General features: G+C 40.3%; 1 protein-coding gene across 4 annotated transcripts in view; it reads left to right on the top strand.

Moving 5' to 3' along the window:
* Nucleotides 1-25,735, top strand: part of FGFR3 (fibroblast growth factor receptor 3) — a 102,991-nt gene extending 77,256 nt beyond the window's left edge. The window contains exons 6-18 of one of the 4 annotated variants that reach the window (XM_077280197.1): nucleotides 179-302; nucleotides 893-1,083; nucleotides 4,138-4,282; nucleotides 5,330-5,517; nucleotides 7,870-8,015; nucleotides 8,102-8,223; nucleotides 8,317-8,427; nucleotides 13,307-13,497; nucleotides 16,298-16,420; nucleotides 17,082-17,152; nucleotides 20,303-20,440; nucleotides 21,901-22,006; nucleotides 23,648-25,735. In XM_077280197.1, the coding sequence (XP_077136312.1) occupies nucleotides 179-302; nucleotides 893-1,083; nucleotides 4,138-4,282; nucleotides 5,330-5,517; nucleotides 7,870-8,015; nucleotides 8,102-8,223; nucleotides 8,317-8,427; nucleotides 13,307-13,497; nucleotides 16,298-16,420; nucleotides 17,082-17,152; nucleotides 20,303-20,440; nucleotides 21,901-22,006; nucleotides 23,648-23,812 (1,821 nt within the window). In that variant the 3' untranslated portion in view covers nucleotides 23,813-25,735. Of the gene's footprint in view, nucleotides 1-178; nucleotides 303-892; nucleotides 1,084-3,215; nucleotides 3,367-4,137; nucleotides 4,283-5,329; nucleotides 5,518-7,866; nucleotides 8,016-8,101; nucleotides 8,224-8,316; nucleotides 8,428-13,306; nucleotides 13,498-16,297; nucleotides 16,421-17,081; nucleotides 17,153-20,302; nucleotides 20,441-21,900; nucleotides 22,007-23,647 lie in introns of all 4 variants that reach the window. The other 3 variants (XM_077280196.1, XM_077280195.1, XM_077280194.1) reach the window with 3 other exon arrangements.
* Nucleotides 25,736-26,078: the final 343 nt, after the last annotated feature.

Here is a 26,078-nt window from a genome sequence, read left to right as displayed (position 1 = left end):
CTGCAATGGCAAATGGCTTTCTCCATTGATCATCACAACCTAAATTGGCATAGATCTCTGCCTGTTGACCATCACAACCTACATTGGCATAGAGTTCTCTCCATTGATCATCACAACCTACATTGGCTTAGCATTCCGTAGTTTTGCTGACCTGTTTTTCCTTTTTATTTCTCTAAAGCTTCGCCACCAGCAGTGGAGCCTGGTCATGGAGAGTGTGGTCCCATCCGATAAAGGCAACTATACATGTGTGGTGGAGAATAAGTACGGTACTATTCGACAGACCTTTCAGTTGGATGTGCTAGGTAATTGGAAAGACTCAACATTTCTTCAAAAAATGCTGTTAAGACTATACCATTATTCATAATGAGGTTGTAATTGCATGAACTCATCTGAGCCTTACTGAGACATCTTTGTGTGGGACCCTCCTTATTAGAGGACTTCTGTATATGTGTACAGACCATACAATACCCAGTTTGTTTGTTGTGGTGTTTATGTACTTTTTGTAACTGGGGAAGGAAATTGGATATTTGGCAAACGTATAGTAGATCTCCAATAGCCGTAGCAGGCCAGCAAGGCATTGCTAAGTTCTTGGCAGCTGAGTTGGACCAGCATAGGTTCTTCAGACATGTTTGCATATGACTTTCACAAGCCACAATGTGTCCTCTGAAGAACGAGGTTTTGAAGGTCTCCAGCACTCACGTATAACAACATTGACGAGAGTCTTTAATGTAGGTCCAATGAAAGGTGAAGAGACCTGCCAAACGTTTTGGCCAAGTCGTATGTTTTTTTTTTTTAATATTATTTTTTAAGTATTTAGTGGGAGAACTGTGACTTGTGGTACTTGTTTCTTCCAAACTGACCATTTTTATGGTCACTTTTTAATTGTTTTTAGAACGATCTTCTCACAGACCCATACTCCAGGCAGGGTTACCTGCTAATAAAACTGTTGTGGTTGGGAGTGATGTGGAATTTCACTGCAAGGTTTACAGCGATGCGCAACCTCACATACAATGGCTAAAACATGTGGAAATTAATGGAAGTAAATATGGACAGGACGGAGATCCTTATGTCTCAATTCTGAAGGTAAGCTTTGGAACACCTGATTTTCTACACATTTATGGTTTTATGAAAAGCTGAGTGGCTTCAAAGTTGGTTATGGCTCTTATGGAAGACTTTCATGGAGCCTTGTGGTTGATACTTGGTGGGGCAGAATGAGGGGCTTTCATTGTTGGACTTATCGGGTCAGTTTTTGCTCTTCATTACTGCTGCTCCTTGTTTTTTTTTTTTTTTTAATATCCTTGATTTATTGCAAATTTTTACGGTCTGTTATGGCTCACCGGGTAATAATGCAGCAAATTATTAGCTATGAGTTCTAGGATACATAAGACTGCTTTTTTCTTTTTTTTTATGGCCTAAATAGCTCTCATAGACAGTAACCTGGAGAGCCATGGACATAATCGGCCATCTTTTCCATCAAGCTCCACCTGGATGTAGTGGCCACCATCCCCTTCTGCAGGAGGATCAAGGAAACTGTGGATCGGTGGTACCCCCACCTGTCGGGCATAGCCACACCAACAGTTGTCGTAGCTTTTTAGTGGTATACAGGTGGTTCTAGATTTAGGAATATGTTCTTTATTTTAGTTTGAGGGAGGTATTTTTTTTACTATTGACTGCGCCTTATTTTTATGAGGCGTCTCTGTAAAAGCTCCACAAAGTCTACTGAATTTATTTTTAATTCTTCTAGTCTGTTGTGCCAGGCTCGGTCAAGAGCAATTGTGGGTGATGAATAAGTCATCTTTAAGAAGGATCTGCCAGATTAATGTGACTAACCTGAAAAATCATTGAAGATTAGCTATTTCTTTTCAGAACACAATAACTGAGTCACTGACGGTCATGTCACTCGCGGTGGGAGGATAAATGGAGCACTCTCATCTCGCTCAGCCGTGACATTATGTTAATATTGTGCAGTAACTTGACTCACTCTGAAATAATGACTTTTGCCTTACTATCCTGTAAAAAAAAAAAAAAAAAGAATTTGGCATTACTTATCTAAAAAGTTATTTTCTCCTTTTTTTCCCCTCTACCTTTAGGACTACTTTTTATAAAAAAAAATTTATTTGGGTTTTTTCTTTTTTACCGTTTACATTTGCATTCAAATATCAAATTGCAGTAGGGTGGGATGGGCAGAATAATTAGATTTTTTTTAAAGCAGGGAATATTTCCCTAAATTTAAATAATCTAGCTATTACAAAAAAAATAAATATTTTAATGAGGTTTTTTATATTTTACTTTTGGGGGTGAAGAAAATGTGCGATTTTTTTTTTTTTTTTTTTCCAAGAATAATGTACATATAATAAAGATTAGATAATGCATCTTTGATAGGTAGGCCTCCGATTCCTGGGATGCTCACCTATTTCCCCATACTGCAGAGGAATTCCTATGGACCATACCATCTGTAGGGTTTCGAGGCATCATTCCCTACTGCTACTCATCAGCCCGGATGTACTGGATAGGATATCCACTTTTCTATTTTAGTTGTGTTTCGAGCAAACACACAATGACCTAAACGTTAGAAGCGTTAAAGGGAATCTGTCAGCAAAGAATGACTGTTCCAACCTCAGTGCATCCTTGGCATGGCCATAAAGTTCAGTGCACTTTTCCGCCTACTTGTTTTCCCTTTATCTCTGGCCTCCCATCTATTTTGACCGACATCTCTGGTTTTATAGAGCAAAAGAAGGGCGGAGATTGATAGAAAACAAGTAGATCGGAAGGTGCACAGAACTTATTTGGCCATGCCAAAGGTGCACCAAGAGCCTGAACTTGGTTGGAACAGTCACTCTATGCACTTTTTTAACTTTAATTCCTGGAAGAATCCTGTAAGGGTGGAGATGGATGGTAACTTACATTTTAGAGCAGTGTGTGATGCAATATTTGCACCAGAATACAAGTGAATAAAATTTGGCCATCATTTCGATTTGACTTGCAAAAAGTATTGCAACTTTCGATTAATCACGAAGGTCCAGCCTTTCAGAAAAGCGTTGCGATCTTGTAAAATATTCTTTACGCTATGACAAACCCAAAGAGTAACTAATGAGTAAAACTAATGAGTAAAATATGGTTTTATGAGACTTGATGGAGTCCAACCTGTTTCTTTCATGACGATTTATCAAGTTTGAAGCCGTATTCTGAAGTTTGAGTGTTTGCTGTTCCTGCAGACATGGATAAGCAATGATTCAGAAGCTGATGTTGTCTTAAATCTTTGCAATGTGACCTCAAAAGATGAAGGAGAATATATATGTAGAGCCAACAATTTCATCGGCATAGCCGAAGCTACATTTTGGCTCAACATTTACGATCCAGCAGCAGGTAAAACCATAGACCTCCAGGTTTCAAATGAGATTTCAAGCTGAAAAGAATTGAATATTCTTGGGTCTTTGGTTGCTTAATAATGTGGTGTTTCCACCACCGATGGTGTTTCTGTCCCTTCAAAATCAAGAGATTGTACTGAAAAAGAAACCCACAACTAGCAGCCCAGTAGATGAGGAACTCCACTTTTTTGGGGGGGATTCTTCTAATCAAGTTGAGCAAATTGTATCATGTGGTGGATAACTCCATCTTCATGATGACAGAGATTTTTGTAGGCCAAACCTCCCATTTTACTATGAGCTTAGAAAATTACTGAGGTCTGATGTGCTTTATAATGACACTCCCTCATGAACCTCCAAGATACAAATAACATTTTGGACTGATACTCATCCAGCATTTAATTATGAAATTAAGTGGATGATGTAATACTAATAAGGCTCAAACTTTTTGAGAATTCCAGGGTTTGCTCCATTTAGAAGCTGTTCAAGCCATGTTGTGGGTCCATTTTTCAGATCTCATTCACTTGCATGCCTTGTCGGTGGGACAGATCTTTATAAAACCTGGTGAAGGGTTCTGGTCTCTGTTTCTCTTACAGGTGATAAGCTTAGGACACCTTGCTGACTTTTAGCCTCCTGCTGGGATTCTGGCTTATTTTTTGCATTAGTTTTCATTGGTGTTATTCTTTTTTTTCTCCCCCCCCCCCCCCCCCCTTTCTTCCTGTTTTCCTCTTTGTCCTGTTTTTAGTTTTATTTCTTTCCATTCTTTTTTTAGCCTACGGGTGTATACTCCTCGGATAAGGATATTGAGGTTCTCGTTTTACGCAATGTGTCTTTTGAGGATGCTGGGGAGTATACCTGTCTGGCTGGGAATTCTATTGGCTATTCACATCACACTGCTTGGCTGACCGTTCTACCAGGTATTCCCTCTTTTCTTTTTCGGTGATTCTTCCTATGTACTTAAGAAATGCCAAACTAGGTCCAGTCCATTAGGGCTCAGTCAGATGGCCGTATAAATTGGAAAAACTATGATGAAATCGACCCTTAGCGTTCATAAAAAAAAAAAAAAAAATCAATGTATATTTTTTTTAATTCCATGTTTTTTTACACAACTCCTTTTGTGTCTTTTTGTTTGGCATTTCTGTACATCTTATTTGTTTTGACCTTTTTATTATGACGATGTAAGTAGTTTTGTGTTTGTAAATCATGGTGTTGGGTTCCTTTATTCTTTTCCCCTACGTTCCATATGCTACAGCGCTCTTCTGCTCTCCACTGATTCTGGATTATTTTGATCAATCATACTCTTTTACATGTCATAGTATTTTTTATTCTGTTTTTATTTTATTAGTCTAAATATAGTAATCAAACCTACATTTATCTATTAGTCTTGTATCCCTCTTAATTAGTCACATTCCTGAAGGAGCAGAAAAAGGATCAAAATATTGATGGCCTTCCCGTTTTGAATTTCATCAGTGGCGGTCTGACTCCCAGCACACTGGTTGAGTCAAGAGATCGCAATTCTTTTGCAAGTGCTATGACCCTTCTTAATTTTTTGGGACAGTACCTGGTACTGTAGCTCAGTAATGAGATTCAGTACCTGGCACAAAACTATATATATCACAGTGCCCATTATTTATCATGGAGGGGGCTTGGAACTTGCTGGACATAGCAGTTATTTCAGTTATTATTGAAAGACCCTGGAATTATACCACCACCGATAATATATTACACTCTCAGTATTAAAGACCCAGAAAATCCCTTTAACATATCTCAGACTCAAAAGATTGAATTTCTGATTTTCAAAGCTAAACATTCCCCCCCATTTTTAGTGTGCAGCAAGATTCGTGTGTAACTGTGCCAGTTTATCTAAATCCCCATTAGGTATTGCACAACTCCACTTTTACCCTTTTGTTCAGACTTTCTTTGACTCCATTAAGGGCTATAACATTTATTTTTCATCCCAATAGAACCAGTTGTGAAAGTAGAAGCCACCACCTCCAACTCTGTCAGCATCCTAATTGTGGTGACTGTAACTATTGTCTTCTTCTTGGTGGTCATTATCATCGTCATCACTTACCGGATGAGGAACATTTCCAAGAAGGCCATGAATACACCAACTGTGCAGAAGGTTTCCAAATTTCCATTGAAACGACAGGTAACAGAAAGTAGATACAAGATTACTGTCGGTCTTCTTCCTTCTTCCATCTTTTCGCATTTCATTCCCTATTGATAGCTTTATGGTGCTTTAGTTTTGACTGACCTCTGACCAGTGGTTGTACATTAGTAAATCCAGTGACCACACAACTCTTCACCTCTATGTATGAAATATCCATTACCATTACCTATGTTTAATGTTGGCATAGTCATCATCACCCCTGAAAAATTAAAGCTTATCTGACTGTTCATAAGAGTGTAGACTCCTACCCGTCAAATATAATCCCACATCATACGTCTTTCCTAGATTCCCAGATCCATCTGTAGGTGGACTTTTGGCCCTGGTTGCGCTTTTCTGCTTCCCCTGTTCAAAGCTTTGTAGTTATATGTTCACTAAAAGGTCCTGCAATCTTCAATTCTGGTTCATGCTTTGACAAGTACTCCTAGCTTGGTGGTCTATAAATATAACTCTACATTTGGGTCCTATGGCTTCTGCATGTGTGACCGCTATCTGCTTTTTCCTTTATTTCTTCCACTTTAATATTGTGAATCTAATCTTAATCACCTGTTGAAGCTAAATTTGGAACCATCTCAAAATCCAACTGCCTATCGTCATTCATAGTATTCCAGTGTTGACACGTGTCACATCACCAAAACTTGTACTTAACATTTGATGCAAATTTTGACCATACTTGAGCCCCACCATATTTTTTCTTTCACCAGAGAAATGGGAAAACTAATTTCCATACTTTTTTTCCTCCCTATTAACCATTAACTTCAAAGAATGAAGAAGCATAGCGTTCGTCCTAAGATTTTCATGTGCAGGTTTCCTAAATGTCCATGTTCAGAAGCCAAGCCTCTGAATCCTAAAACAATCCTGTATGTAGATCGATGGCTGCATTCTACAGTAGCAGTGATAAAGATGGTCATTTGTCAAAAATAAACCCCTCTTACTGCCAACAGTACTGCAAAAGACATGTCTAAAATTAAGACTCTACCACCAAGGACACTTGGCCAACATTCGCTTTTACATAATTCTGTGGGTGTTCACAATAGACGAAAGATCTGACATAGTCAAACATTTGTCAAGGTACCTGTAAGGTTCCATGTACACATCAGGCTAATGTCTACTGAATTCGTTGATATCGACTGATTGGGCCGGTGACCTAACGTATAAGGGGGCGCCGGTCGACTTATGGTCGGGAGAGGTGTTGATCACGCATGTCTGATATTAGACTACTGATTGCATTGTTCTCCCGAACATAAGCCACCGGGAGACATGTCATTCAGTGGCACAAGGCGAAGAGGAAGACCAGAAACCCGATGGCATGATATCAAGATAAGAGAAGAAGACCCTGGTTGACCTATCTAGACTTGTACAAGATCGATCTTCCTACAGATCGTTCATCCATTAAATCGCCATGGCTCGAAATCGAGCCGAAAGCGGTTAAATGATGATAATACCCAGGAGCGCTCGTTTGAGCGAGCACTCATGTCTGTGTATGGGAGTATCAGCTGAGATGACTGTTGGCCAAAGCATCGTTCAGCCAACAGCCATCTAATGTGTATGGCCAGCCTTAGTCAGAAAAGGCCACATTTTTTTAAAGTGTCCCTTTAGTTCTTAAACAGTGACAGCTCAATGCCAGGATGGCTCTATCAACTTAATATATTACTCAGTGCTTTCTTGTAGTAATTGAGATTTCTTAACTTTTTTTTTTTAATTGTATATTCATGTTACACTAAAAAATTGGCTTTATATAATACATTTTCTCTTACGTATCACATTTCCTTTGAGTGCTTCAGTCGTTTATTCCTTCAGGTTTTCTTTCATGTGGTATTTTTAACATATCTGTCTTCTTTCTCCTCTTCACGGGTGCATGATGTTGCAGAACCCTGAACTGCATGTATTTGTAAAGGGTTTTGATCTTTTACCCATTAAGGGAAAGAGATGAAAGATCAATGTAATGTTTTATAAGCTCGGATACTCTTCGCCTTTCCCTCGAACAGAGCTGGAGAACATATGTTGCAATATGTTTGTTGTCTTCCCGGTAACCTTGGAGGTGCTCAATTCCCCGAACATGCTGTGGTGCTCATAATAATGATAGTAATGACATTTAAATGTATTCCCAGCCAGAGAAAAAAAAAATGGTGATGAGTTTATCCAATTTACATTTTGATGGCAATGAAATGCTTGAGGAGTAGAGGAACTTAAACCCCTTCCTGCCCAACAGAGACCACTTTAGATGCCTTCAAAATTCTCCTTTCTTCCTCTCTATCTTTTTCCTCTTTTTTTTTTTAACCATAAGCCCATCACAGTTGGCAATAATACACTTTATTTGCTTTATTTAAGCAGGTGTCTCTGGAGTCCAACTCTTCCATGAATTCCAACACCCCGCTGGTGAGAATTACCCACTTGTCCTCCACTGATGGGACATTGTTGGCCAATGTATCGGAACTTGGATTGCCAGCCGACCCAAAATGGGAATTATCAAGATCTAGGTGAGTTCAAACTTTGGAAATGGATCTTCAAGACCAAGAATAGGCCTTATCCAGTCCATTTCTTACAGGTTTTTTCTTTGTGCTAGGTTGACTTTGGGAAAACCATTGGGTGAAGGATGCTTTGGTCAAGTCGTCATGGCCGAAGCGATCGGTATTGATAAGGACAAACCCAATAGAGCCATAACTGTAGCTGTGAAGATGTTAAAAGGTAAACGAAAATCAAAGTTAGTTGGAATGGATTTTTTCATCCCTTTTTACTCCATGTTTTGGTTATAATATTTGCTCTCCTGCCTGGTTGCAGATGATGCCACTGATAAAGATCTCTCAGATCTGGTGTCTGAAATGGAAATGATGAAGATGATTGGAAAGCATAAAAATATCATCAATCTCCTTGGTGCCTGCACACAAGATGGTACGTTGCCTTGTTTATATGGTACAATGGTTAGGCTAAGCATGGGTTAACCCAATTTTTTTTTTTTATTATTTTAGAATTTCTTAACTTCTAGTAGTTTTTTTTTTTTTTTACCTTTTTAGATCTATCTGGGGAAATTTAGAAGCATTACCTTGATATCTGCATGAATAAAAAACAACTAAACAAGAGAACACCATGGCCTTTTTACAAAGGTCTCATTGCATAACACTATAGAGTTATCAAATCAAACCAGCTGCGGAATGACATCCCTTATTTTAGCATCTGCTATAAATGGGCTTAAAGGGATTATTTTCATCTTCATAAAAGGGTATTGTTGGATAGAGCTTGTAAATACAAGCAAGTTTGCAATTTATTGCTTATTAAAATTTTCAGCCGTTCTTCAGGTATTTGTTTACAGCTCGTTGTCCTAGAGACCGACCACAGCTGATAGCAGAACAAGCACCGTGCTTACAAGCTTTTTTTTTTTATATATAATTTTTTTTTTTTAAATGGTGCTTTTAAGCATTGTTTTGAAGCTGGCCAGGATTGCTGGAGTGCTCTGCTACCTCCCAATCCCAGGCCAGCTTCAATACAGTGCTTACAAGCTAGACAGCAGCGGTGGTCGGTCTCCTAGGCAACAAGCTGTAAAGCAAAGAAAAGTGTTAATATCTCAAGAATGGCTGAAAATTTTAATAAGCAGTAAATTGCAAATTTGCTTCTTTTTACATGCTCTATCCAACAGTATTCATGTAATTAAAATGGAAGTAACCCTTTAAATGCTAGAAAAATGGAACATGCTGAAAAATCATATTGGAAATTTTCTAATTTTTATTTTAGCCAGTTGCATCAGAGGAAAGAAAATTTTTAACAGTTCTTCCCCCTAATTATTAATTGGGGGATAGAGAAAATTAATGAGAATTTAGATTGTGAACCTTTCCCTCATATAGGCCTTTTCCTGAACGACCAGGGTGGCATTGTGGTTAATTAGCGGCACATTGCCCTGCTATTTGATAAGATATATGTGGGTTGGTGTGTGTGTGTGTATACAGTTCAGACCAAAAGTTTGGACACACCTTCTCATTTAAAGATTTTTCTGTATTTTCATGACTATGAAAATTGTACATTCACACTGAAGGCATCAAAACTATGAATTAACACATGTGGAATTATATACTTAACAAAAAAGTGTGAAACAACTGAAATTATGTCTTATATTCTAGGTTCTTCAAAGTAGCCACCGTTTGCTTTGATGACTGATTTGCACACTCTTGGCATTCTCTTGATGAGCTTCAAGAGGTAGTCACCGGGAATGGTCTTCCAACAATCTTGAAGGAGTTCCCAGAGATGCTTAGCACTTGTTGGCCCTTTTGCCTTCACTCTGCGGTCCAGCTCACCCAAAACCATCTCTATTGGGTTCAGGTCTGGTGACTGTGGAGGCCAGGTAGCACACCATCACTCTCCTTCTTGGTCAAATAGCCCTTAGACAGCCTGGAGGTGTGTTTGGGGTTATTGTCCTGTTGAAATATAAATGATGGTCCAACTAAAAGCAAACCGGATGGATAGCATGCCGCTGCAAGATGCTGTGGTACCCATGCTGGTTCAGTATGCCTTTAATTTTGAATAAATCCCCAACAGTCACCAGCAAAGCACCCCCACACCATCACACCTCCTCCTCCATGCTTCACGGTGGGAACCAGGCATGTAGAGTCCATCCGTTCAGTTGTTGTAGAGATGTGTCTACTGCTAGAACTCTGTGTGGCATTGACCTGGTCTCTAATCTGAGCTGCTGTTAACCTGCGATTTCTGAGGCTGGTGACTTGGATAAACTTATCCTCAGAAGCAGAGGTGACTCTTGGTCTTCCTTTCCTGGGGCGGTCCTCATGTGAGACAGTTTCTTTGTAGCGCTTGATGGTTTTTGCAACTGCACTTGCGGACACTTTCAAAATTTTCCCAATTTTTCGGACTGACTGACCCTCATTTTTTAAAGTAGTGATGGCCACTCGTTTTTCTTTACTTAGCTGCTTTTATCTTGCGATAATACAAATTCTAACAGTCTATTCAGTAGGACTATCAGCTGTGTATCCACCAGACTTCTGCACAACACAACTGATGGTCCCAACCCCATTTATAAGGCAAGAAATCCCACTTATTAAACCTGACAGGGCACACCTGTGAAGTGAAAGCCATTCCCGGTGACTACCTCTTGAAGCTCATCAAGAGAATGCCAAGAGTGTGCAAAGCAGTCATCAAAGCAAAAGGTGGCTACTTTGAAGAACCTAGAATATAAGACATAATTTCTGTTGTTTCACACTTTTTTGTTAAGTATATAATTCCACATGTGTTAATTCATAGTTTTGATGCCTTCAGTGTGAACGCACAATTTTCATAGTCATGAAAATAGAGAAAAATCTTTAAATGAGAAGGTGCGTCCAAGCTTTTGGTCTGTACTGTATATATGTATGTGTGTGTGTGTGTGTATATACAGTGGGGCAAAAAAGTATTTAGTCAGTCAGCAATAGTGCAAGTTCCACCACTTAAAAAGATGAGAGGCGTCTGTAATCTCCCATAGTTGAGGTCTACCTATGATGTAAACATCATAGGTAGACCTCAACTATGGGAGACAAACTGAGAAAAAAAAATCCAGAAAATCACATTGTCTGTTTTTTTTATCATTTTATTTGCATATTATGGTGCAAAATAAGTATTTGGTCAGAAACAAACAATCAAGATTTCTGGCTCTCACAGACCTGTAACTTCTTCTTTAAGAGTCTCCTCTTTCCTCCACTCATTACCTGTAGTAATGGCACCTGTTTAAACTTGTTATCAGTATAAAAAGACACCTGTGCACACCCTCAAACAGTCTGACTCCAAACTCCACTATGGTGAAGACCAAAGAGCTGTCAAAGGACACCAGAAACAAAATTGTAGCCCTGCACCAGGCTGGGAAGACTGAATCTGCAATAGCCAACCAGCTTGGAGTGAAGAAATCAACAGTGGGAGCAATAATTAGAAAATGGAAGACATTCAAGACCACTGATAATCTCCCTCGATCTGGGGCTCCACGCAAAATCCCACCCCGTGGGGTCAGAATGATCACAAGAACGGTGAGCAAAAATCCCAGAACCACGTGGGGGGACCTAGTGAATGAACTGCAGAGAGCTGGGACCAATGTAACAAGGCCTACCATAAGTAACACACTACGCCACCATGGACTCAGATCCTGCAGTGCCAGACGTGCCCCACTGCTTAAGCCAGTACATGTCCGGGCCCGTCTGAAGTTTGCTAGAGAGCATTTGGATGATCCAGAGGAGTTTTGGGAGAATGTCCTATGGTCTGATGAAACCAAACTGGAACTGTTTGGTAGAAACACAACTTGTCGTGTTTGGAGGAAAAAGAATACTGAGTTGCATCCATCCAACACCATACCTACTGGAAAGCATGGTGGTGGAAACATCATGCTTTGGGGCTGTTTCTCTGCAAAGGGGCCAGGACGACTGATCCGGGTACATGAAAGAATGAATGGGGCCATGTATCGTGAGATTTTGAGTGCAAACCTCCTTCCATCAGCAAGGGCATTGAAGATGAAACATGGCTGGGTCTTTCAACATGACAATGATCCAAAGCACACCGCCAGGGCAACGAAGGAGTGGCTTCGTAAGAAGCATTTCAAGGTCCTGGAGTGGCCTAGCCAGTCTCCAGATCTCAACCCTATAGAAATCTTTGGAGGGAGTTGAAAGTCCGTGTTGCCAAGCGAAAAGCCAAAAACATCACTGCTCTAGAGGAGATCTGCATGGAGGAATGGGCCAACATACCAACAACAGTGTGTGGCAACCTTGTGAAGACTTACAGAAAACGTTTGACCTCTGTCATTGCAACAAAGGATATATTACAAAGTATTGAGATGAAATTTTGTTTCTGACCAAATACTTATTTTCCACCATAATATGCAAATAAAATGATAAAAAAACAGACAATGTGATTTTCTGGATTTTTTTTTCTCAGTTTGTCTCCCATAGTTGAGGTCTACCTATGATGTAAATTACAGACGCCTCTCATCTTTTTAAGTGGTGGAACTTGCACTATTGCTGACTGACTAAATACTTTTTTGCCCCACTGTGTGTGTGTGTATATATATATATATATATATATATATATATATATATATATATATATATATATATATATATATATATATATATATATATATATATCTATCTATCTATCTATCTATCTCCGGCTTTACTAAATGGCATCGGTAATAAATTACCTTCTTCAAGCAGCAGCCGCTCCGTGATGAGGCACAGGCTTTAGGAACAGATGTGGCAGAACAAGGGTTTCCTTGCCAAAGAGCTAGTACTGTTGAAGCAATAGTAATGTGCAGGAAATATGTACCCAACCCCCAACTCCAGATTGATATATCGCCTCTTTATGAGATGTTCCTGATTATTTGGTTTCCTGGAGGAGGCGTTCGAGGAGATGTTCCTGGTTTTCTTGCTTCTGATATACCTCTAGTGCCAGCGTTTGCTACACATTGGTTGTCTTCTCCAAGTTTTCCTCTTTTTCCATAAATTTATGTTCCTTTATGTTTATCCTATTTCTTCTTTCCTATTTGAAGAATTCTGGATACCAGTCTATGCAATATAGGGAAGCAGTCTCCTATATAGCAGGTAGAATGACCCAGGTATTGGCCACTAAGTACATGTCGGGAATTTCCTGACCACTACCAGATTAGTTGACAATGACAACCTTTTCGTATATCGAAGCTGGCCTGAAGGTGATCTGATCACTGTGATGAGTAGATTCTCATCTGTGGAGGATTGTTTATTTATTGGCTTAGTGATTTCCGATATTTTACACTTTTTTGTTTATTTTTGGGTAGGTCCTCTCTACGTCTTGGTGGAATATGCATCTAAAGGGAATCTAAGGGAGTATTTAAGGGCTCGCCGTCCTCCTGGGATGGACTATTCCTTCGACACGTGCAAGATTCCAGCTGAACAACTGACTTTGAAAGATTTGGTTTCCTGCGCTTACCAGGTCGCCCGTGGCTTGGAATACCTTGCGTCTCAAAAAGTATGTTAATGTATTAATTAAAATCAAAAATGATAATTTCTTGTAACAAGTCCACCTTTAGATTGAAGAGAGCGTGTGGCGGTGAAAAAATTAGTTTTCACAGGTGATATTGTCGGCATAAAATGACTGTTCAAACCAAGCACTTGGCACAGTTGAGCAGTTCAGGGCATGTTCTTACCTACGCGTTTGTCATCTTTCTCTGCCCTCTTCTGGCTCCTGTAATTCCTGAGGTGTCAAGAAATATGGTGGTGGAGATGGGAAACAAGTAGTTGGGAAGGTGCGCTGAACTGTTTGGTCATGTGGCTGTGCTTGGTTTGATCAGTCATTTTGTTCTGACATCATCCTTTAAGAAGAAATGTTAAGGTGTTATCTGAGCTCGCTAACTGAGTGACTTCGGTGTGCTCAAAAAAATATATTCCAGTTCCCGCTCCTGTTCCCTGCGACTGTCGAACAGCAGCGAGATATGCAGCCGCGAGGACTTGAACATATGTTTCGAGCACTCGGTTAGCACCCGATCATGATCAGATAACACCTTATCACATCACTAGTTGTTATATCAAATAGTTTTTTGGTTTTTTTTTTAACATAGGACTGCGCTTTGCATCTGCAGCGTTTATCCTACTGCATTGTTGCGATTCTCAAAGAATTACTTGAGCTCTGCTCCATCTTCAGCTTGCTTCCACAGTTCATTCTTCATATCATTCGGTCTCTCTTGAGCATCTATGTCACATTGATAGTTTGTCATCCACACCCACCCCCCACCCAGTAACTTAATGAAGGGATCACTCTCCCTCTCCATACACAAACAATCCATGATGTTTTGCCTGTGCGGCTGAACCATTCCCATAATGAAAGCGGATGGTACGGCGGGATGTCTGCAGTCCATTCATCTCCAAAAAATGCTCCCCTGATGATCCGGCTGATAAACAGACCCCCACAATAGACCCGCATCGTCAGCACGGTGTCCCTCGCCGGGACTGATCATGGCACTGGATGCTGTATAAAGAGGGGGAGGGATGTTCCATTATCTTTGTCCTGCGCCCGAGCACGCAGCGGGGACACAATGAAAGCCCCGGACATCTCTTTAGCTTCCACATTCTGCCTGTGGCTTTGTATATCCGAGCTCTCCAGCACCAGATGCTTCAGGCGACACTTATTGTGCAGGATTTCGGAGCTGGATGACTTCTACCGTAACCTACAGAGTTGGGAACTTTTTTTTTGCCTTTTGCAGCAGAAAAGGGTTCATATACTTTTTTTTTTTTATTATTATTGTTATTTAACTCTTTACGGAACTAAAAAACAAGGGTTAATTTTAAGGAGACAGATGTAGCAGAGCTGAGTTTCTCGTACACTTTATCATGGCTTGCATCTGGGTATTGCGAGGTGATGTTTCTCCTTGTGGAGAGTGACGTGACAGTGTAAGGAGACTTATAGGCCATGCAGTGTTTCTATGGGAAATTAAATATCCGAATTGTCTCTTCAATTACTTGAACTCTATTGGATTGAGCAATCCTTAAAGACTTTATCGAGCCTTGCCGCATAACTTGGGATAAAAGCCAAACCTGTTTTGGGATGTTGCCCCTCCTGAGTGCAAATCAAGAGATCTCAATTGGCTGCTTGAGAGGCCTCAGACTGGGCTGTAAGGGGTAACGTTTGCATCTGGATATTAAGATTCCATATTGATTCCTATTCACCTTTTAGCCTGGGGGTGCAAGACCCTCAATCTTCATCCTTTATGTGCCACAAAAGGTCTACAGTAAGAATACCCCTTTAAGGAGACTATGCAAATGGATTATACACTCATTGGTCACCTCTCTCCTTGGACCCTGAGGCTGCCTGTCTCTGCCACTTACATGGTTCTGATAACCTGCAGTCCTATGCAAACCAACAAATTCAGCTCTGCTGTGTCTAAGTTGTCTATATGGACAGGGCAACGTACCCAGCATCCATATGGAAGCACGAGAGCCTCAGAGTATGGCAGTATATACTATAGGCCAACGCTCTCCTTCATTCCTGCAGTATATGTAATACTACATTGCTAAATGGTGCCCTCTAGAGGCTAAAAAAAAAGTCAAAGTCCCAGTGCTCGCTGTTCTTTGAGTTCTTTTTTTTCTCTGGTCCCACATTTTCTAGTGACTTTATCAACCCTGTAACTGCAAACCGGTCGGAGGACTACAACTCTCAGCATTTCCAGACAACCACAAGTTATGGAAGAATGTGAAAAATTGATAAGTGTATTTTCTCCCCCCGGCTTCATTAGTTTTGACCGGCTTCAGTCTTTAGGTGTACGTGTTACCTTGGCAATTACTTCTGCAGTTTCCCAAATGCTTTGAAAATAAAACTTGATGCCTTCCAAATAGTCTTAATTATAACTACCGTGCCGGTTTGTGTACACAGCTCTCAGGCAGACCAATATGTCTCCCATGATTACATGCTACAAACAAACCCCGTGCTGTTCAAGTCTGTATTTGTGCGTTACTCCTACCATTCTGCCCCCTTTTCTTGCTAATGTTTAAAAAGAGGGGACTGATAAAAAGAAAACGAAAAAAAAAAAATTAGAACTACACAATCCGACTACACAGGGATTATTTTGTAGTCTGTTGCCATGGAGACACACAGTATTTGTGAAATTGCTTCCCTTTTTTTCATGTTTTTGATACATTGGAATAGTTTAGAAATTGTTGAAAAAGTATACATACCCTGTAACCAAAGTCCTCCATCTTGGTCTATATTGAGTTCATCATTATTTTGACACATATTTTTAGGTATTATTTAAATATATATATTTTTTTTTTTGCAGTGTATTCACCGAGACCTGGCAGCCAGGAATGTGCTCGTTACTGACGATAATGTGATGAAAATTGCCGATTTTGGCTTGGCCAGAGACATTCACAACATAGACTACTACAAGAAGACCACAAATGTGAGTTGCTCTAGTGCGGTTATGTATATATGGCGGGGGAGGGGAATAAGAGCGGAAGCTCCTTAGGTCAGAGACCGAGACAATGAATAGAACTATCCAGGTAAAAAAAAACTAGTGATCACTAGGAACTTTATGATCGCTGGGGGTCCATGAAGCAACTGAGGTCCTTTGTTCTTTGCCTGCATGGTGGCGCCCCCTGCTGGCAGGAAAGTGTAACACCGCTCCATTCAAGGGATTGGTATTCCATCACTCCTGATAGTGGTGAAACCCTCCATACTTGCCTTGTCTCAGACTGAACGCCGGCTGACAACCACCGTGTGCACTTTAAGGGCAAACCTGTTGGTTGTCCCCCATCTTTTCCAGTGCAGATGCAGCAGACATGTTAACCCATTGAGGCTGGTGACTAATATTGCATTGAATAGACCCCTGGTATGAGGGGATCCTGCTGATGTTATCAGGAGGGATGAGCAGAGACTTCATGGATGGTGGTTGTCCAGGATGACGTGTGGTCTGCGCTTTTAGCCGGACACGGCTGTAGTCAGCAGTCGCCAGTGCAGGGTTTAGGAGGAGGATTAGGTGGGAAGATAGGATGGTGCCAGGGCGGCTGCTCCAATGTGCTGATGGTACAGTCTGGGGTTTTTTTTTGTCTTTTCAATTATAGGGTCGGCTGCCTGTGAAGTGGATGGCTCCAGAAGCATTGTTTGACCGTGTCTACACTCACCAGAGCGATGTGTAAGGATTAACATTCCCCCCATGGAGGGCTCTAGTCACATAAGCACATTGTAATAATGGGAACAAAGCTGATGTCAGGTTTATTAAAACTGAAGGCGATTTGTCTAGTTCACGAGAAGATAACGTCTACATTAAAAGTAAAAACATATCACATTATTGATCGTATACTGATCCTGAGTTACACCCTGTATTATACTCCAGAGCTGCACTCACTATTCTGCTGGTGCAGTCACTGTGTACATACATTACATTATTGATCCTGAGTTACATCCTGTATTATACCCCAGAGCTGCACTCACTACTCTGCTGGTGCAGTCACTGTGTACATACATTACATTACTGATCCTGAGTTACATCCTGTATTATACTCCAGAGCTGCACTCACTATTCTGCTGGTGCAGTCACTGTGTACATACATTACATTACTGATCCTGAGTTACCTCCTGTATTATACTCCAGAGCTGCACTCACTATTCTGCTGGTGCAGTCACTGTGTACATACATTACATTACTGATCCTGAGTTACATCCTGTATTATACTCCAGAGCTGCACTCACTATTCTGCTGGTGCAGTCACTGTGTACATACATTACATTACTGATCCTGAGTTACATCCTGTATTATACTCCAGAGCTGCACTCACTGTTCTGCTGGTGCAGTCACTGAGTACATACATTACATTACTTACACTACCGTTCCAAAGTTTAGGGTCACCCAGACAATTTTGTGTTTTCCATGATAACTCATACGTTTATTAATCAAATGAGTTTCCAAATGAATTGAGAATCTAGTCCAGACATTGACAAGGTTCGAAAAAAAGATTTTTATTTGAAATAATTTTCTCCTTCAAACTTTGCTTTTGTCGGAGAATGCTGCCTTAGAGCTACGGGACACACGCCGGCACTGAGCTGCACCTCGTTTGAACCGCTTATATTAGCCTATATAGGCATTTATCATTTGAGGACTCTTTCTCTCCCTATACAGACCCCCTTGAGAAAGGCATTGTTTTGCCGAAACGTTGGGAAGTTTGATGTCTGTTTTGTTTGGCTGGCTGTCTCCGTCAATAAATAAATTTTCTGAAAATATAAAAAACAAGTTGTGGACTAGTTGAGTGCCGAAGGTTTTCCTTCTCTATATTATGGCATTGCAAAATGGAGTGATAGCCTTCCTTATTCAATATCCCTTTTACCTTGTACAAATCTCCCATTTTACCAGCACCAAAGCAACCCCAGACCATCACATTACCTCCACCATGCTTGACAGATGGCGTCAGGCACTCTTCCAGCATCTTCTCGGTTGTTCTGCGCCTCACAAATGTTCTTCTGTGTGATCCAAACACCTCAAACTTGGATTCGTTTGTCCAGAACACTTTTCTCCAATCTTCCTCTGTCCAATGTCTGTTCTTTTGCCCATATTAATCCTTTCATTTTATTAGCCAGTCTCAGATATGGCTTTTTCTTTGCCACTCTGCCCTGAAGGCCAGCATCCTGGAGTCGCCTCTTCACTGTAGACGTTGACACTGGCGTTTTGTGTGTACTATTTAATGAAGCTGCCAGTTGAGGACCTGTGAGGAGTCGATTTCTCAAACTACAGACTCTAATGTACTTGTCTTGTTGCTCAGTTGTGCAGCGCGGCCTCCCACTTCTCTTTATACTCTGGTTAGAGCCTGTTTGTGCTCTCCTCTGAAGGGAGTAGTACACACCGTTCTAGGAAATCTTCATTTTCTTGGCATTTTCTTGTATAGAATAGCCTTCATTTGTAAGAACAATAATACTGTTGAGTTTCACATGAAAGTTCTTTTTTTCTGGCCATTTTGAGAGTTTAATGGAACCAACAAATATAATGCTCCAGATTCTCAACTAGCTCAAAGGAAGGTCAGGTTTATAGGTTCTCTAATCAGCCAAACTTTTTTCAGCTGTGCTAACATACTTGCACAACGGTTTTCAAGGGTATTCTAACCATCCATTAGCCTTCTTACACAGTTAGCAAACACAAAGTACCACAAGAACACTGGAGTGATGGCTGTTGGAAATGGGCCTCTATACACCTATGAAGATATTGCATTACAAACCAGACATTTACAGCTAGAATAGTAATTTACCACATTAACAATGTATAGAGGGTATTTCTGAATCATTCAGTGTTGGCTTCATTGGAAAAAACTGTGCTTTTCTTTCAAAAATAAGGAAATTTCTAAGTGACCCTAAACTTTGGAACGGTAATGTATCCTGAGTTACATCCTGTATTATACTCCAGAGCTGCACTCACTATTCTGCTGGTGCAGTCACGGTGTACATACATTACATTACTGATCCTGTGTGTGGCAGGTATTGTTCTCTCAGGTGACTGCTAGAGGAGAGGGTCTGGATAGCCCTGAGTATTGCACATGAGGGGGGGGTGTTGAGGGCAGTAAAGCCTGAATTTCTCCTCGTACAGCCGGTTTCGCCATAATCATAGACACATTAACCACAGTTTTGAGGGGAGAAACTATTTACACTCCGTTTATGTATTTGCTCTGTGTATTGGTGCATTATGAGCGCATTATTGCGGCACTTTACTGCTAACAATCGTATGGTCTACTACTGGCGGTAGTGGTTCTATACATTGGCCTAAGTAGTCGATCTATATAGACGTGTCCCCCAGCTATCATATCGTACAGCGCTTATATTAGGCGCTCCGTTACTTACAGCCGTATAGTCTGCGCTGTCCACCATCATCTGTTCCAGAGGGGTCTAATCTTGAATTTGTCTGCATCCGGTCTTATACCAGTAGTTCTAAGCCACAGGTCGACATCCCCTGTGGAGCTGTATTTCAGCATGGCCAGTCTGGGCATGAATAATTTGATTTGTTCCATTCATCGGCCCCAGATGAAATCTTTACAATAGAGTTGGGCGGAGGGATAATGGAGGCGCCATCACTGCAGTGATTAAATGCTCGTTTTGGATCTAGACGTCATGCCCGGCTTTTATTATATTTTTTATTTTTTTTTGCAAATGGGCATAGATCTCTCCCAACTAAAGTGTCCTGGGCAATTAGTTCTACTAGTGTTAGTCCTGCATGGCCGCACATGAATGCCCTACACCTTCCTCCCCAACAATCAATTCTGCTGCAGAAACACTTGTGAATGTTAATTGTGTTTTTTTCCCCCAGATGGTCATTCGGAGTGCTTCTCTGGGAGATCTTTACTTTGGGGGGCTCTCCATACCCTGGGATCCCAGTAGAGGAACTATTTAAGCTCTTAAAAGAAGGTCATCGAATGGACAAGCCCGCCAATTGCACACATGAGCTGTAAGTAGTCGAACTCCCATCTAAATGCATTGGATGACTTTATAAGAAATTGGTGATGCTTTGGTATGGTGGGACCAAGGACCTACGCAGCATCGAAGCTGCCCATGCAGCTGCCATTTTCGAGAGGGGGCGATGCTGCCCATGCAGCTGCCATTTTCATGAGGGGGCGATGCTGCCCATGCAGCTGCCATTTTCATGAGGGGGCGATGCTGCCCATGCAGCTGCCATTTTCGAGAGGGGGCGATGCTGCCCATGCAGCTGCCATTTTCGAGAGGGGGCGATGCTGCCCATGCAGCTGCCATTTTCGAGAGGGGGCGATGCTGCCCATGCAGCTGCCATTTTCGAGAGGGGGCGATGCTGCCCATGCAGCTGCCATTTTCGAGAGGGGGCGATGCTGCCCATGCAGCTGCCATTTTCGAGAGGGGGCGATGCTGCCCATTCAGCTGCCATTTTCGAGAGGAGGCGATGTTGCCCATGCTTCTGCCATTTTTCGAGAGTGGGGTATCCACCTCTAAGGACAATTTTTTTTTTTTTTTTTTTTTTTTTTTTAATTCTATTCATTTATTTTTACTTAAGTGCATGTACCGTATTTTGGGCTAATATCATTTTTGCAGTTGGGTTTCTTTAAAAACACCGTTTGACTTGTGTAGCCTCTTTTTTTTTTTTTAGTGGCTACAGAATGAGTTAATTGAAATTCCGTCAGCTCAGTCTGGCAGGAAAGTGTTTAACTTTTTTTTTTCCCAAAAGGCGGATAGACAACCACTTCAAAGAAGTGAAATAGTCAAGTCAAAAGTGGGGACCACACCGGTCCTGTCCGGGGAAGTGTGGTGGTGTTGAGACGCTACTGAAAGGGGCGTCATTTTTTATTTTTATATGCCCAACTCCCCTCCCAATCATCTTCTGGGGTATACATTATGGACAGGGTATGACCATTCAGGTGGCTTTGTTGGACGTACTAATCCAGTGAAGGTGGTGGTGGCTTCCATCCGCAACGAAATTGAGATATTGGCCACCACAAAGACAAAGTCGCCCATATTATTTACTTCCCATACACTTCAAGTCGGCATTTTTACATACCATCCCGTATACAAGCACACTTTCCTTGGGTGAGTGTGCACTTTTTCAGAAAAGGTGGAGGTGGGGGGAGTAAGCCACTCCCCCGAGAAGACAACTTTTGGTATGTTAAAATCCAACAGGCGGTTCCATCTCTCCCGCGACCTCAACCAAAAGGAAAAAGCCGTGAGACCTCCATACATATTAGATGGTTTGTCCCACCAAAGTCCACCGGTCCTTTGTTGACCTTCACATGGTCGTACACATTAGACCATTATCAGACACCAAGACAGATGCCCATTACAAGCCAACATGGAAGAGTTCCCTGCATCACCGGTACAAGAAGTCTACCAGCATGATCTTCGTGGGTTGGTCAATCGATGATCTATGTTCTCTTCTTTTCTCAGATACATGATCATGCGAGAGTGCTGGCATGCTGTCCCATCACAAAGACCAACATTCAAGCAGCTTGTTGAAGACCTAGACCGTGCTCTTACTGTCACATCTACTGATGTAAGTCATTTCATACCAGGATTTCCACTAATCAACTGTAATCTGGCAATAAGTGAGTTTCCCTACCTCACCTCCAGAGGAGAAATGAAGCGTTACACCGGTATCATTCAAAACGTGAATTGCTTAGACTTGACTTCCTCCAGAGTGAGACATGCTTGTAGTTGATTTTGGGCCTAAAAAATAAAGAGAGAGAACCTCCATTTTTTTTTTAAATTCTGAATTTCTGAACTAGACAACCTCTATCAATAGGGAAACGTTTGATTTTATTGCAGAAGTTGATGTTTAGACCCTTGACTGAGTGGTCTGAGTGCGTCCGTCAATGTCTCCTTGTCCAGAACAACACACCACTGTAGGGTATATGTACCTAGCGGTGATCCTACTACTTGCATTACACTGCCATAACATTACTAGCTCATTGCACTCTGTAAAAATCCTACAGTCCGCTGCAGGCCCCCCATCAGAGAATTCCCTCAGCCTCCGTTACACAAAGACCCTCTGTGCACGGACTGAGACAACTTGTTTCTTTACTCGTAATTGAAGCAATTTGCGCGAATGAATGACGTGAGATGTGCACTGTGCATTACTCTGTCAGAATGATTAGCTCTTTTTGATCACACAGCTCTTAATGCTTTTTAAATAAAAATAACTTCACACATCACAAAAGGGTTAGTTTTCTACGTGATGATAAACTGGGGAAATCAGCAGATAACACTTGAAAATTAAATTGGTAAAAATAAAAATAATAAAATAGAAAAATAAATAACAAGAATACTTTATTTTTTTATTCATGGTATTTTTTGTATTTTTAATTATTTTTGTACAGTATTAGAAGGTTGTTCGGTCTCCGGATAAAAGTCTGCAGACACTCTGTGACTGCGGACTTCTGAATGCTGACATCGTGCGGTGCTCATGCTGTCAGTATTCACCATTATTGCTGACAATTTGCATACATGCGGTCATCTGCCAACTAGACATTATTGCTGGCAATTTGCATACATGTGGTCATCTGCCAACTAGGCGTTATTGCTGGCAATTTGCATACATGCGGTCATCTGCCAACTAGTCATGCCCAGCATTTCTCAATTCACTTGTATCTACGTCTAGTCGTAATGTGTCCGGAAGTATGCAAATCGCTCACTTGCCGTGAAAAACTGTGACTCCTGATAGTGACTGCACCGCTGTGTACCCCTCCTCTGCTTTGTAGGGGGCAGTGGCCTTCCTAATGATTGGCAGTTTGGATCAGCAGCATGGTTGAGCGCAGAGCTCCCAGCTACCTCTGCCGCATCATAGGAGCGCAAGGGCACTGAAGCTGCCCACATCAATCGATCCTGTTAGCTTCAAAGCAACTGCAAGCTCTAAATCAAAGATCTACAACTCTAGTCTCCTCTTATAGACAGCAGAGGTGGTCGGTAACCTTGGCAACAAGCAGTAAACTATAGAATTCTTCCATTCTTGAGAACAGAGAGAATTTTTTAATATGGGGTAAATTGCAAAGTTTCTTGTGTTGTCGTTTTTTTTAAGCATTTTTTTCCCCATTTAAAAGATGAGAAACCCATTTAATAGAGACCAAACTAATTTGTCAAATTATATATTGTTATTATTTTTATGTAATGCATTTTTTATTTATTTTTTCTATTTCAGGAGTACCTTGACCTCTCTGTGCCATTTGAACAGTATTCACCGGCGTGCCAGGACAGTCACAGCACTTGCTCATCGGGAGACGACTCGGTCTTTGCACATGATATTCTTCCGGACGAGGTCTGTCTTCCTAAGCACCAGCAATATAACTGTATCATCCGAACATGACTTTATACCGGACGCCCAGGAGGAATGTAGACTAGAGGCATATGGACAGGACTGCCCGGTCGTTACAAGGATTTGTTTTGTTTTGTTTTTTTGAGCCGTATAAAATATTTGCTGTATAGAAAGTCATAAAGCACTGTTTGGCCTGAAGGAACTTATGTGCCAAGATATAAAGAAGACGAAAAAGAAATATATTAAAGTTTTATATATTTGAAAAAAGGAGAATGTTAACACTAAGGGGGTCCTTGTGCTGTGACCCCTAGTGAGCAACCAATCTGTGCCTGCGATGCTAGAAGAGAATCCAAACAAGCTCCAAACAAAACTTCCTAGGGTTTTATTTCTTGTGTATTTTTTTACATGCAGTATGATGAATGTTTTGGGGGTAAATCTTAAACGTTGTTCTGCTTTTGGGTATCTGAGCACTAGTATATCTCACATTCTTTTTAAACACTTTATTTTTATTTTATTGGGCCATCACATATCCCAATTATAGGACAATTGTTCTGTCACCTTCAGCTCTTACCATTTACCGAAGCACTTGTAAGCACATAAAGCATATGATATGAAAAATTTAGATAAAAAAAAAAAACAATTAAAGGATCAGAATTGAGAGACTTTAATGCAAAACTAAAAAAAATATATATATTTTACAAAATAACATTTGGAAATTTTTATTTATTAAACTAATATTTTGTAATGGGATAATGTCTTCATTATTTGTCATGAATGTGTAACTTTGTTACCTGGTGTAAATGCTGATGTTCTCCTGAATCCGGCGTTGTTTTTCTTTTGTTCTTGAGTCTCTCCATTCCTGAGATATGGCCACTTCTTCCCTCTGCAGAAAAAGTAGGTGTGGTCTTCAGCTCCTCATGGGAGTGTTCTAGAGGACCACACCCCCTTGTAAGAAAAAAAACACAATTTATGTACAGGAGAGAAACGCTAATATCTCAGGAACGGAGAGGCACAGCAACGAAGGGAAAATTGCATTGGATTCAGGAGAACAGCGGCATTAGCAGCAGATTAAAATACTTCATTTATGGAAAGGGACCAGTCTTCTGTTAATCCATTAAATATGCTATTGTAAGAACTTACGATTAATATGAGCAGTAAATGCTGTGAAACATGCTTATATTTTACCTACCATAAATATGTGGTTTTATAACCAATGTATCATTACCATTTCGGGTTAAGACACACAAACACAATAATTAAAAAAAAATATGTATATATATACAACTCCCGAAATTCACTGTAAAGTTTAATTTTTAAATGACCGATTTAAGATGTTTCACTTTTTTTTAATTCTGATTATTGAACCCTCCTTTATGATTTTTGCATTTTAACTACACCTCAGATACCTGAAAGCGGGGACTGTTCAATTAATTTCAAAAGGAATTGTATCAAAATGTAATGTAAATTCCCATGCACAGTTAATGTATATACGTAAAAAAAAATGTATAAAAAAAGAAAAAAGTGTTATTGGTCCTGGTTTAAAAGCATTGCAATCTAGAATGACACTGATCTCATCGATAATCTAATTTTTATACTGTCGGTTTTGTTCTAAAAATTGTTATTTTGTTAACGTTGTATATTTGTAAAGTTATTTATAGATATTATTAACCTAATGAATCCTTTATTCTTGCCCCTAGGCCTAGCTTTACATAATGCCTTGCCTCCACAAATCTTACATTTAACTTATTAACAGTCCAGAAAAAAAGGCTTCTATTTTGTTTTGGTTTTTTTTTTATTTTTATTTTTTTTTATTTTCTTTTTTTTTTTTATGTTTATCCAAAAATATTTGAAAAAAAAAAAGTGTACAAAATGTATAGTCCTGTTAGCTGCATTGTATGATTGTATGTATATGTATATATTTGCTGTTTGGTAGAAAGACAGCGCCTCAGAGAGAAATTATTTACAACGGCTTTCAAAAAAAAAAAAATTCTAATTTATATTTATCTAATTTTTTTTGTCTTTGTGTGAACATGCTCACTTTTTTTATTTTTATTTTTTTTTTTCGTATTAGTTGCAAAGTGGGAGTGATTGCTGGTCAATAGAAAAGTTCTAATGTGTTCATCAATGACCTTGAGAATACACCCCGCAAGGTCATGAACACTCTGTGCTTGCATCAAACTTGTGGATAAAGTATTTATTTTGTTTATTTCGTGGACTGCATTGGAAAACAAAACAAAAAAAGCAAAACCTGAATTTTACAATATTGCAATAAACAAATTTTATCAATTTTAAGCACTAAAATAATCTGTTTAAATAT

Source organism: Ranitomeya variabilis, chromosome 1, assembly GCF_051348905.1.
Source record: "Ranitomeya variabilis isolate aRanVar5 chromosome 1, aRanVar5.hap1, whole genome shotgun sequence".
Taxonomy (NCBI): Eukaryota; Metazoa; Chordata; class Amphibia; order Anura; family Dendrobatidae; genus Ranitomeya; species Ranitomeya variabilis.
The sequence above is the reverse complement of the archived record's forward strand: the minus strand, read 5'-3'. Positions and strand labels throughout refer to the sequence as shown.